Here is a 13,417-nt window from a genome sequence, read left to right as displayed (position 1 = left end):
ACTTCTGGGAACCCCATCACCTGTGTTTCTGGGGAGTTTGGTGGAGATGGAGGGACTGGTTCTTGCCATGGGCTCCCTCCCAGCCCCATCAAGTCTTAGACACAGACACCTGATTCAGAAGCCAGGCAGCTTTATTTGAGGGGGGAGGGAGGACACATGGCACTTTTGGGTGTGGGCCTTGCATGCAGATGGATCAAGGGATGACATGTCACTTCTTCCCAAAGCGCTGAGGGGCAGCCAGGCTCCAGAACGGGGAGCTCAGCCCTGCCCCAGCTCGGGTACTCGGCCGTTCGTTGCTCCCGGAGCCCTGGGTATTTCTGCCAAACCTTAGGAGAGATCCATCTTCAGCTGTAGGGCCTTCCAGTCCCCCCTTCTTTAGCTCCCTCCCTCTCTCCTCCCCCTGGCCCCTGCCTTGCCTGTGTCCCTCTCAGACTCACCTTTGGGGCTGAAACGGGAAGGCTGGGCCCCGGCCGGGTCTCTGCATGGCCTGGAGCAGGGAGAGTAAGAGTGACGCAGGAGCCTCGGCATCCTGTGGTGTGCGGGGTCCGGTGTCTTCCTCCTGTGGTACAGGGACATCCAGCAGGGATATGTGCAAAGACTTGACATTCAGGTCAGTAGGGGAAGGATGTGGCTTCCAGTGACTAAGTTGTAGGAGGCTGAGTAGCCATTTCTTCAAACGAAGACCCTAGCCACAAGTGTTTGAACCTAGAGCACAAGTCCCATGCTGAGGCAGAGAGAAAAAGTGATGTGGGGAGGGGTGGCTAACTTACCACGAAGATCTGATCTCCACCCCGGCCCCCTAGTCCTTCAGCGTGGCCCCAGTCTGTTATTAAAAGCAGCACCACCAGCAGCACTGCTGCCCGCCTGGAATCCATGCTGTCATCTGCCTTCCTACGGCCACATCTGCCTCTTATACCTGCTGTCCCCCTGCCCGCCACCCCCACCGCAGCTGGAGGGGGAATCTAGAGCAGGCAATGGAAATGCACGACTCCATTAAGAGCCCCTGGGATCCCCGCCCATGGCCCCTCTGGGACTTCCTGCTCTCAGCCTCCGGCCCTAGCCCCTAAGCCTGGAATTACAGACTTTATTAGATGCATAAATCCTGTCTCCAGAGCTCGAGAAGCATCATTAATTGCAGATGCTTTGTCAGTGCCAGGCCCTGGAGGGCCTTTAAGAACCCCCAATCCCTCAACAGGTTGGAGAGCTCCAATTGATCACCTCCTCCTCTCTTTTCTAACTTGTAGAATAAAAGCATAAAGAAACCCCTGTCAGGAAGGGCTAGGTATTGTGTCCTGGAACAGAGGGAGTGGGGAGAAGAGTTAGGGTCAGAGTTGGCCGGGATGACCCAACCAGGGTCCCTCCCCTAACGGCTGCAGCCAGGGTCACCCAGCTCACTCACACCTCTGCATGTGTGCCTTTTACAGCCACTACTCTGAGATTTGCCTGTGGATAGAAAAGTGAGATGCAGAAGGGAATAAAATGAAAGTGGGGAGCTCAGAGTGGGGATTGCTTCAAATCTTTGTAGATGGACCCCATCTTCACTAGAGGGCAATTGCTTGCTTAGGACCTGCCTCACCTGGGGCTAGGGAGCCATCCCGCAGCTGAGGTACTGCTGCCACCCTGTGGCCACAGCTCCACACAGTCAGGTCCAGCCATTTCCTTTTCTGGACTAGAGCTCTTTGAAGGATCAGGTGCATGGAGGTGCCTAGGGCCCTGATTCTACGGAGTTCCAGAAAGGCAGGGGCAGAATACAGGGGTTGGACTATGATTTTGTCCATCTCACTCTAGTCACCCCGCCTCTGCCTGGCTCTGACCTACTGGGGTGCGAGGCTAGAATCCAGCCTTGGGAAATACTGCTTCTTAGGAAGGGGTCCTTCAAGTCACCTGGTGCCCTTTCCCTTCTGATCCTAGGATCCCTCCCCCCACTCGCCCCAATAGTTCTGTAGCCATCCTGGAGAGGTGCCATGATGTAAAGAGCCTGTGACCGGCCTTGGCAAGCTGTCTACCTCTAAACTGCAGTTTCTTCACCCAGAACATGGCAACATGAAAAAACTACTTCCTAGACCAGTGGTCGGCAAACTCATTAGTCAACAGAGCCAAATATCAACAGTACAACGATTGAAATTTCTTTTGAGAGCTAAATTTTTTAAACTTAAAACTATATAGGTAGGTACATTGTTATTAACTTAATTAGGGTACTCCTAAGCTGGCCTTTGCTAAAAATTCAAGGGGCCAAAGAGCCGCATGTGGCTCGCGAGCCGCAGTTTGCCGACCACTGTCCTAGGACAAGCATTATTTGAGCTACTTTTGGTCATCCATCCAGCACAGGATCTGACACAGAGCAAGCGTCCTCAGAATGTTAGCTGTGAGGAGCTGACACACCCGAGTCCCGGGAACTTACCAAATCCTGAGTCTTCGCAGATTTATCCTTGCACTGAGCTGGTTTCCGTCTCCTTGTGGCCTCCACCTAGTTTGCCTCTTAAGTCTCACAGAACATCTCTCCATTCTTTCATGTATGCAAGCCTTTAACAGGTTTGAAGACATTTCATTCTACCCTATAGTCTTTTTTTGTTCAAGGGGAGGCATTTCTCTTTAAAGTAAGGCATTTGTAAACCAAACTGCACTTTGGGCAGGTAGATTAGAGCAGGTTTTGATCTGGATGCTCTAGATACTACATTTACATTTCTATTAATGCAGCCTAAGCGAGGGGAGCCTTTCTGTGAGCTTGTCTCACGCTGGTCCCAAGCACAGAACCTGGCATTCACCACTGCATCTTGCAGTTCCACCACTTCTTAAAGGGGAGAATTAAGACCATAGGTAGATGGTTCTTCTGTGGGAAATGGATCTGGCCCCACATAAGTCCAAAGGTGGGTGGAGCACTGCAAAGAACAGCTCTGGGGTCCGACAGAATTCAATTTTAATCCCAGCTCTTGGCACTTCACTGTATGCCTTGGAGAAGTGTCTTAACCTTAACTTCACTTCATCATCAATAAAATGAGGCAACTACTCCTATTATCAAGAGATGGCTATGAACAGTGAGTGACGCAAAGCATCTAGCTTTCCATGAGCACAGGCACTCAATGTTTTCCACCCTGCTGCTTCCCCTCTACTAGTCTCTGATCACCAAGCACAACACTATCTGAGCTGAGGCTACAACAAGAAATGAGCTGATTTAGCTGGCTTCCTATGTTCAGGATGGAGGTGACTGGTCTCCTCTGGTTAGTCGTTGAAAGAGGTTAATTCTGCTATCATGGGAAACTGCCCTGCCTTCAGAGTCTCATCCCAAACCTCCCAAACCTCTTAATCTTGGCTTCAGGATCTGGCTTTCAGCAACTTCCTTTCTGACCCTTCTCTGGCCCTCCATGTGTTCCTGACCACAACACAATGAAGACCACAACTGCCTTTCCTACTTCTAAGGAGACTCAGTCTCCCTATTTGTGTCAATTAAACTCAACACCAGCCACAGTTTCTTAATTTCTCTCCTATTGGGAAAACCCAGAGACACCTGCCATCTCCTGGTCGAGTTCTTCAGCCGGCTCACTCTCCGTGCTTGTGATAGTTACTAAGGAATACACTGATGCAATTAGTAGTGACTGCCGTACACCTCCTTACTCCATATGGTTCCTAGGCATTACCTCTTCTTCTTTCTTTTCTTTTTCTTAATATGTTTTTACTGATTTTAGAGAGAGAGGAGAGAAACAGAGAGAACGTTGATCAGCTGCCTCCTGCACCCTCCTCAGTGGGGATCGAGCCCACAACCCACAACCTGGGCATGTGCCCTGACCAGGAATTGAATGGGCAACCTCTTGTTGTTGCATGAGACGATACTCAACCAACTGAGCCACAATGGCCAGTGCTACCTGTTTTTCTTGAGAACTCTCTCACCTGTTCTCTAACCAACGCCCACCTATGACCATAGCGTTTATACAATCATACAAAGGTTCTATTTTGGTCTCTGCACATTCCCCCGTCATGTTGGACACTTCTTGAAGATAGGGCTTATTTTTGTTGTTTTAAAAAAATTGTTGGGAGCGGGTGGGTACAAAACACTGAAAGGTGAGAGGACACTTGCTTTCAAACACCATCCCATCCCCCATCCACGTAAAGCACACACCTCCTCTAGTGAGTGCTCCCATGATGCTCTGGGCCCTTGTCCCCAGGGCAGTGCACAGATCTGAGCCCTGCCTTCGGTTGTGTTATGTATTTATATAAGCCACTGCCTTGTCTAGACTGTGTCTTCACTGCCTAAAAAGGAAGGGTAAGAATCCCGGCTCCTTCTGTTTTAAGAAATGGGAAAGTGAGGAAGATCACAGACGTGAAAGCCCAATGAGTCCCCAGGAAGAGTGACAGTGGGACTTGTAGATCAGAGGATCGAAACATCAGACATAACAGTGGTTCTCTCGAGAGTTTAATGTTATATTTGCAGCATAAATAAGGCACAATATATGTCAGGGCAAGGGAGAGGGGGAAGGCCTGGCTGGGGGTAACTGCTGAGTGGCAAGGGGAAAGGAAGAAGGGACGGTGAGGGAGAATGGAGCGAAGCCTCTGCCTCAGCCCCTTCCCGGGAGATTGTGAGCCTGCTCACAGGGGTCATGCTGAATGGGGTTGAGGGGAAAGGGAGACCATGGTTTTGTAACAAAATAGCCTGTAGCACTGCATGCTCCCACCTGTCAAAGTCCACCACTGGGGAGACTCAGACCCCCAGTGGAGTTCCTTGATGAGATGGAGAGGTTTTGCTACATGTCAAAGATATACAGATGAGCAGAGATATAACCATAGATACACACTGCTTTCTTTTCAACAGATAGTATATCAGGAGATTGCAGCCTTTGCTGCCGGGGCTGGAGGCTCATCTCCCGGCCTGAAGGTGTGTGTGTGTGTGTGTGTGTGTGTGTGTGTGAGAACTGAACAGCTAAACTCCAGCTGGTCCTTCCTGTAACAAAGAGTGTGGAGCGACCAGTCTGCAAGGGAATATGGGACACATCTGCCCAGACAGATGCAGGACAGGTTTTAGGGATAAGTAGGACGAAGATAAACCTAGATTTCGAGATGAATGATGTGGTTGTTGTTTTAATGGGGGTGAAGAGAGGGACTGGAGGAAATGGAAAAATACATGTGTTAGTGCTAAGGCAGAGGATGGTACTCAAATAGTCTTGACACCCTACAAGAACTTCCCAGCTTGCTCCGAGGGCAGTGGTTCTCAAACTTTAGTGTGATAAGAACCACTCGGAGTGCTTGTTAGAGCCCATCCCTAGGGTTTCTGATTCAACAGGTCAGGGGTGGGGCCCAAATGTGCATTTCTCACAAGTTCCCAGACACTGGTGCTGCTAGTCCTGGACCATGTTCTGAGAACCATCGCCCTAAGAGAAAGTCAATGAAACCAGTGCTCATAGCCATTTCTTACAGCTAAAACCTCACTCACCAGTAGTAGCTAATGCCGGTAAGGTATCTTTGTGCTGCCAGCCCCCATTAAAAAACAAACCCTACCAGCTACAATACAAACGTGCCTCTACAAAGGACATAAGCTGCCTTGACCTTCTCTACTCTCCCCAGCCTTTTCTCATTCTTTTCCCAAAAAGAGATGAATGAAGTGGTACAAAGGGTGGGAATGGTGGCCAGCAGCCACCTATGCTCATTCCAGCTGGGTCAGCCCCCTGGGAGGGGGGATTTGTATCTGTGTGCACGTGTGTGTTGTAAACAAAAACAGAAACAGTTTTGTACTCTGAGGGGAGATTAGGGTGTGGGAGGTTGAGGATCCTCACTTGTCTTATTCCTCCCTCCGCCCCTGTCAAACAAAGTCTAAAGAAAGCATAAAGAGCACATCAACAAAGGCATATGTGATATAGCTAGAAGGACTGGATTCTAAACAGACTGGTTATGAAATAAAAAACAATACTTTTCCTTCCTGTGTATACAATGTACAATATTAATGGAAAATAATGACGTGGGGATGGAAAGGAAGTTATGACAGAAAGGGAGAACTTTTGGGGGGAGAGCTGTCTCAGGGTAGCACCTTTAATGGAGCCCCTCAGTGTGGGACATGGGCCTCAGAAGCCAGAGGAGAATACCTGTGTCTGCCTGGTGGGCAGGCTGTAAACAGGCCTGGTTATGACTAAGCACCCCGTCTATGCGTGGTGCTGGGGGGCAGGGAATCAGGGAAGGAGCCAAGAACAGCACAACAGGCATAGGAAGGCCACAAGGTGAGGTTCAGTTAGGTCACCTCTTTTACCACCACTGAGAGTACATGGTCTAGTCTTAGGGCCAAGAAGAGGAGAAGAAGCTGAAGGAAGCCAGATCTGGGGCACACAACCAACAGGGAAAGAGTAAGTAAAGAAGCTCCTCCTTTTCTGTCTCTCCTAGATGTGGGGAAGCTTCTCAGACTTTTCAACTCTAAGCATGCTTTCCAGGAAATGGGGCAGACTGCACACCAGACCTGGTTCTGGCCCCTTTCTCTAGGTCAGGGGTGGGGAACCTTTTTCCTGCCAAGGGCCATTTGGATATTTATAGCATCATACAAAATTATTAACTTAAAAATTAGCCGTCTGTATTTGGTTAAACATTTAATTAACTCACCCCAATTCCTTGCCAAGGCCAGACCAAATGATTTCATGGGCCTTAAATGGCCTGTGTGCTGGAGGTTCCCCACCCCTGCTTTATGGCTTGCATGTCTAGCAGCTGTGTCTTGGAGTGAAGTGAGAGGCCGAGTCCTGTGTTCAGTTGGAAGAGTCCTAGGGTCCATACCCCAGCTCCTTTCAGAAGTGTCTTCCCTGGGCTCCCTGGCAGGCCTAAAGAAGGGCTAAATAACACCCTCCATGATGTTTGGTTCTGGTGCAGATGAGTCTGGAAGGCAAAGGGCACGGGAGAGCAGCCACACGGCTGGCGGCGAGGACCAGGTCGATGACGTTCCCCTTGATAAAAGAGAGGCTCACGGTAAGCAACTGCTCTGTCTTCTTAGTGAGACCGAGGACTAACTGAAGAGCAGTCTGGAGGCTCGTCCTGCCCCTTCCTCAAGTCACTGCTGCTTTTCTACTGAGGTTCTGTCAATGCCCCTCATTTAGGTCCCCATTGCTAACTCCCCACTGATGAAAATGAGAATTAGACATGGGGTTAAGAAACGAACTGAGACCCTCTTCGTAAATGAGCCATCCTACTCAGGGGCAGATGGGCAGGACAGCCTCCTCCAGCGCCCAGCAGCGAGGCAAGGCCTGTGTGAGATTCTTCACTTGAAACACACTTGACCGAGGGGCGAAGAAAATAGGGAAGGGTCTTATGAAGGCTCCTTAGGAGCCATAAACTCAGTCAAGCTTAAGGGCAAGGCTGATGGTGGGAAATCAATAGAATAAAAAACTGAAACAAAACTAAAGCAGAAGAGCCCGGGGAGCGGCGTCTGAGAGCCCCAGCACGAGTTATGGCTGTGAATTTTACAGGCGAGTGGAGTCCCAGGAGGCGGAAACCTGCATCCTGACCATCTGCCTTGCCATTTGCTAATCTGAGTCACCTCAGGGGCTGTTCCTGTTGGGTCCCGGGTGGTAGAGGATGAGAAAACCACGTTTCTCCTTTCTCTTCACCAGGTGTGGCTTGTTCAGCACCAGCTCCGAAAGGGGAGATTAAAAACAATGCAGTGGAACATGTCACCTGACTGGCCCACCAGTTTATCACTCTGAGGAGATGGCAATCTTGTAGCTGAGAACATTTCCTCCTCCCCTAGGCCAGCCAATTTTGGAAGACAAAATAACAAAGGAAGCTGGACGTTACCTGCATGTATGTTTAAGATGGAGGAAGAGAGATGGAAAAAGGACATTCTTGGCTTTGGCAGATGGCAGGTGGCGGCTCTGGGACAATTGGAAGGGTTTCATACTGAAGAGCTACTAAAGCTGACATACCTATCCACAGGCCCTTGGCTTTGGATTGCTTCCTATGGCCCTGGTAGAAATTGCATAGTTCAGAGCCAAAGGAAGATGAGAAGTCTTCATGGGGAAGAAAGAGAGACCAGAGGGATGAATTTCTTCCTCTGTAACCCAACTCTTCAAAGTAAGAATGGCTGAGAGCAATAGTCACCAATTTCCCAGGCAGGCTAGACCTTTCAACAAGCAGGGCTCTTCTGCTGAGCTCAGTACTGCACCTGCCCCGCCCCCCCCATCCAACCTTGTACTCAAAACCCTTGCAGGCCCCTGGCTATGATGCCTGAGTCCTGGGGGTTGGCCTGTGGAGAAGCACTGCATCCAGGGGGCCAAAAGCAGAAGAGAACTGAAGAGAGGCCTAGTGGCCAGGCCACGAGCCTGCTGAGAGAAAGAAGGTAGATCCAGAGGGCGTGGGACACGTGTGAATACAAGACCCTGGCTCAGGGAAGAAGACAGATGTGTGAGGCTGAGATGGGGGAAAGTGAGGAACAGCCTCCCTGGGCTGCATCTGAACCAGCCGTGGAAGAGAGAGGCATTCATGTGGACAGGAGAACGAAGAGGGAGAGGCAGAAGCAGAAAGCTGACCAAAAGGAATATGCATGCTTTGGTCAGTCAACTCTTGTACAATATAAAGAGTCACTCCATTAACCTGATGGAACAAGCTTTCCTGCCTGACCTGATGATTAGACTGAAGAAGGATGGAGTGGGGAGGGGAGGAGTCAGCCAGTCAGATCCTGGGCTCTTCCCCTTTTCACTACCAAGCCCTATCTAATAAGGCCACCAGGTGAGATTGTAAGGCTTAGTGGGAAGTGGAAAAGAGCCCACCACTAGACCGGGAAAACTCAAGAGACAAAATGTGGTATCCAAATAGCTCTGGAAATAGATTAAAAAGGACTAGAACTCTTGGGGTTTTGTTTTTTTCTTTTTCCTTTTTTTTTGGGGTTTTTGTTTGTTTTGGTAGAAAATAGGATCAAGGACTAAAGTTTATGGAAGAGCTGGAAAAAATATTGCTACTTCATACATCAAAGGTAACTTTACAATCTCCCTAAGTGAATATTTTGGCTAGAATTTTGGATGGGTAAAAAGGGATATAAGCAGCTACTGGGACACAATGTCCTGAGTCCATGAGGAGGCTGGAGATGGGTCAGCAGGTGATATTCCATCAATTCTGGCTCTCTCTACCTAGCAGGTAGTGACATGCTGCTAAGGAATAAGAAGGTAACAGTTATGGCTTATTGGGAAGAGAGGAAACTGGGAAACCTGAAACCTAGAAGTGCAAGGGTTAGTGTTAAAAGAGAGAAGTACAGGTGCATGGGCAAGGGTGATTGACTGTTCAGAACATGTTGAAGGGCCTTTGGCTGTGAGGACATCAGAAACCCCCCCTTAGGGGATGATCTATGTGGCTCTGGGGCTGGGAGGCTCCTAGTACAGGTGTCAACGTACACGACCATGTGGCTGAAGAGAAAAGCCCCACATCTGTCCTTTACTCACAACACACAGTTCCCCCCCATACTGCCATGTCCAAGACAGATGGGAGGGGATAAGATGACATCTCTCTTGGCTCTTGAACGGGCGAGCTCTGGCTGGGGACCTCTCCACCAGGGGAGGCATCATCTGCCTGCAGACTGGGACTGTGGAGTCATAATCACATGCGACTGTATCGGCATGCTCAGTTCTGTCCTTTGGCTGGCCATCTGAGTGAGGACTGAGGTGGCCACAGCTTCAGCTGCAGAGCGAACACTGAGGCCATTGCTGGGTGCTGTTGCTGAGCTGTGCTGAATCACAGGGGCTGGAGAACCCGTCGGCTCCGAGCTTTCCTTGGGGCTTTCTGCCAGGGAAGGAGAGCAAATAGCAGAGAGCAAGTGGTTAGAAAACAGAATGGGGAAACAGGCGGAACTACCTTTTGCCACAATTCTGAAGCAGACCAAAGGAAAAGGAAGCCTATCTTTTTTTTGATGGGGGAAAAACTTCCCAGATTTTGGCTTCTAAGCTATGAATGAGCTAGGAAGCAGTAAGCCGTGAGAAGGGAAACAAAAGCTAAACAAATTAACCTACCTATTCCAATAAAGCAAATCCCCAACATGCTAATTATACTGTCTGGCTTCTAGGTCTTTGTATGCAGTTCATTACCCTATTGGAACAGTCTTCTTAGTCATGTTTTTAAAGGTGATTTTTGTTGTTGTTAATTCTCATCCAAGGATACTTTTTCCATTGATTTTTTAAGAGAGAATGGAAGGGAGAGAGAGTGAAACATTGATGTGAGAGAGACACATTAATTGGTTGCCTCCTGCACACACCCGGACCAGGTACGTGCCCTTGACCAGGAACTGAAGCTGTGATGCTTCATGCATGGGTCAATGCTCTTACCACTGAACACCCCAACCAGGACTACAGGTGATTTAAAATAGCTTTATTTTTAGGTATCTTTTCTGATTAATTCCCATAGGAACTGAATCATTTCATTCTTTTTTCTATTCCTTTAGAATGTAGTTACACCATAGGTAAGCCTAATAAATATCAAGCTACAATCAAATAATGTCATAAATAATTAGTCCTTGGCCAAGGTTCACTTAACACAATAAACCCCAAAGAGCTTACCCTCCAAGCTATTACTTAGCTAGGTATTACTGATTTAAAATATTTACGATGAGTTATGCCACTCCACCTAATGTAACAATAATATTTTACTAAACACAAATATCTGAACTGCATACTGATAACTCCATGTTGCTCATCAGTCAAGGAGCTTTCTTAAATGGCTGACAGCCTCGATGGGCTGCTTAAATAGAGGTGTGTGGAATGAGGGAAAACTTCCAATAGTTAGCTGTAATTTTGACCTGAAGAATTCTTCTTTTAGAATCTGTGAAGCCTTCTTTGTTGCACTCAGGAAATTAACTATTTCACTGCTTGTGCTTTCAGAGCACACATTCATTTATTCATCACAGATTTAATGAGCATCGTCCATGTGCCGGACACTGGGGTATATAAAGAATAAAACGGTAGCCCTGTCTTTAGGAAGCTCCCAGTCTAAGGGCTTTCTTAACAGGGGTATCTGTGCTTACCCTACTAACAGGTTGACATGTTTATCTCCTCATAGCCCCGAGTCTCTCAGAGGTAGAGACAGTGTCTCATTTGTATTGTGTTAAATACCTACTATAATGTCTACATCACACAGCAGGAACTACATACATTTTTGCTGTAACAAATAAGTAGTTTAATGGAATGACTACATGTCAGAGTTCTTATAGGAATTGAGTAGAAAACTTACTGTATATAGATTTCATAACGATAGATACTCAACCCTTGTATTCCTTTCTGCCAAGGGCCATCTGGATATTTATAACATCATTCGAGAGCCATACAAAATTATCAACTTAAAAATTAGTCTGCTACCTGTGTTTGTTTGGGGTGGGGTTTTTCATTAAACCCTGTGGATTTTTACTTTGCATCTTAAATGTTATACTGCAGGCCACAGGCATGACAGGCAATGAGCAGGTGAAGAAACAATGTGAAAGTGTTCAAAAACTCCTTTTTCGGCTAACGGGCTTCTGAATGTATCAGTGTGGTCCACAGAGAAGTCTGGAGAAGGTAGCAAAGAGATGCTGTATCAGCTACTGCAGCCTTAAAACAAAGTTGGTGTCTCTTTGGACTTTAAAATTGTTCTTATGCAGCTTATTTTATTTTTGTTTAATCAAATAAGCAAGAGGGCTTTTTTCCACGGGGGGAAAAACATTAGTCTGCTGCCCTAGCTGGTTTGGCTCAGTGAATAGAGTGTTGGCCTGTGGACTAAAGGGTCCTGGGTTCGAGTCAAGTCAAGGGCACGTATCTTGGTTGCAGGATCCCTGGCCCTGGTTGGGGTGCTTGGAGGAGGCAATCAACTGATGTGTCTGTCACTTTAATGTTTCTCTCTTTCTCTCTCCCTCCCTCCCCTCCATCTTTCTAAGAATCAATGGGAAAATATTCTCGGGTGAGGATTAACAACAATAACAAAAAAATTAGTCTGCTATCGTTGGTCCCAAACATTTAATTAACTCACCTGTAATGCCTTGGCAGGGCCAGACCAAATGATTTCGTGGGCCCTATACGGCCCGTGGGCCGGACATTCCCCACTCCTGCTTTAGCTCATGAAAAGTTTCTGAAATGGTTGATCACACATTGTAAAACACTTAATCTTGGTTTTTAGAACACCACACTCAGCTACTCAGCTGGTTTTCCTCCTACCTTCTAGGCTGCTCATTCTCAGTCACTTTTGTGGGTTCCTTCTCATCTCTCTGACCTCAAATGCTGTAGTACCCCAGGGGTGAGCCCTGGGACTTCTCTTTTTCTACCTATGGGCTCTCCCTTGGCAATAATATTTCATCCAGTTTTATGGCATTAAAAACTAACTAGCCTGGCCATGATGGCTCAGTGGTTGAGCATCGACCTATGAATCAGGAGGTTATGGTTTGATTCCTGGTCAGGTTACATGCCCAGGTTGCAGGCTTGATCCCCAATCATGCAGGAGACAGCCAATCAATGATTCTATCTCATCACTGATGTTTCCATCTCTCTCTCCCTCTCCCTCTAAAATCAATAAAAATGTATTTAAAAAAACCGAACTATACGCTGCTGACTCCCATCGTCATATCTTGCAGACTTTCCTCTGAACTGCAGACCCATGTAACCAGCTGTCTGCTTGACTCCACCTTCAAAACAAATAGGCTTCTGCCCAGCTCGTGTGGCTTAGCTGGTTGAGCCTTGTCCCATGTACTGGGAGGTGGTGGTTCGATTCCCAGTCAGAGCACATGCCCATGTTGTAGGCTTGAGCAGGGTGTGTGCAGGAGGCAACCAATCAATGTGTCTCTCGCACACTGATGTTTCTCTCTCTCTCCTTCTCTCTTCTTCCCTCCCTCCCTCCTTTCCATTTTCTCTAAAAAAAATCAATGGAAAAAATATCCTTGGTGAATATTAACAAAAACAAACAAACAAAAAGACTGACAGGCTTCTTAAACTCAGCTTGTCCAAAACTGAGCTCCAAATATACCTCCCAATTCATTTCCTCCTACACTTTCCCCTATTTCAATTAATGGCAAATACATTCTTGCAGTTGCTTGGGCCAAAAACTTTGGTGTAACTTTTATTCTTCTTGTTCTCATATATACTGTTACATTTGGCCCATCATCAAACCCTGTCACTCTAACTTCAAAATGTCCTGAATTCAACTCCTTCTCACCACTTTCACTTCCACCATCTTGGTCCAAGGTTCCAAGGTTCCAACAACTCTTGTGCAAATTGCAATAGCCTCCTGAGTGGACTGCCTGCTTCTGCCCTTGAAGCCTGCACTGAGAGTGATCCTGTCCACATGTAAGTCAGATCAGTCATGTCACAGCTCTGCTGAAAATCCTCTGATGATCCCCAGTGTAGGGTAAAAGCTGAGGTCCTCACCATGTCTGACAAGGCCCCCCACAAAGATGCTCCCTTTACCTTCCCTATCTCATCTCCAACTAGCCTCCAGGCCCATTTCCTCCAATCCAGCC

The 13,417-nt window shown here is 47.7% G+C and overlaps 2 protein-coding genes across 8 annotated transcripts in view; both read right to left on the bottom strand.

Annotated features, from left to right (window-relative positions):
* Window positions 1-111: 111 nt before the first annotated feature.
* On the bottom strand, window positions 112-807 carry NPFF (neuropeptide FF-amide peptide precursor). Its single transcript, XM_080658915.1, is given in 3 exon segments — window positions 112-326; window positions 438-643; window positions 645-807. Coding segments are annotated over 3 exon segments (348 nt in total). The 5' UTR covers window positions 669-807; the 3' UTR covers window positions 112-208.
* An 8,031-nt stretch (window positions 808-8,838) lies between these two features.
* Window positions 8,839-13,417, bottom strand: part of LOC308243413 (cyclic AMP-dependent transcription factor ATF-7) — a 109,311-nt gene continuing 104,732 nt past the window's right edge. For 6 of the 7 annotated variants that reach the window (XM_080658914.1, XM_080658908.1, XM_080658913.1 and 3 more), the window contains one exon: window positions 8,840-9,729. In XM_080658914.1, coding sequence (XP_080515040.1) covers window positions 9,512-9,729 — 218 coding nt within the window. In that variant the 3' untranslated portion in view covers window positions 8,840-9,511. Of the gene's footprint in view, window positions 9,730-13,417 lie in introns of all 7 variants that reach the window. The other variant, XM_080658909.1, reaches the window with a different exon arrangement.

The sequence above is a fragment of the Plecotus auritus genome (genome assembly GCF_963455305.1).
Source record: "Plecotus auritus genome assembly, chromosome: 3".
NCBI lineage: Eukaryota > Metazoa > Chordata > Mammalia > Chiroptera > Vespertilionidae > Plecotus > Plecotus auritus.
Note: the sequence above shows the minus strand (reverse complement) of the source record. Positions and strands in the feature narration are given on the sequence as shown.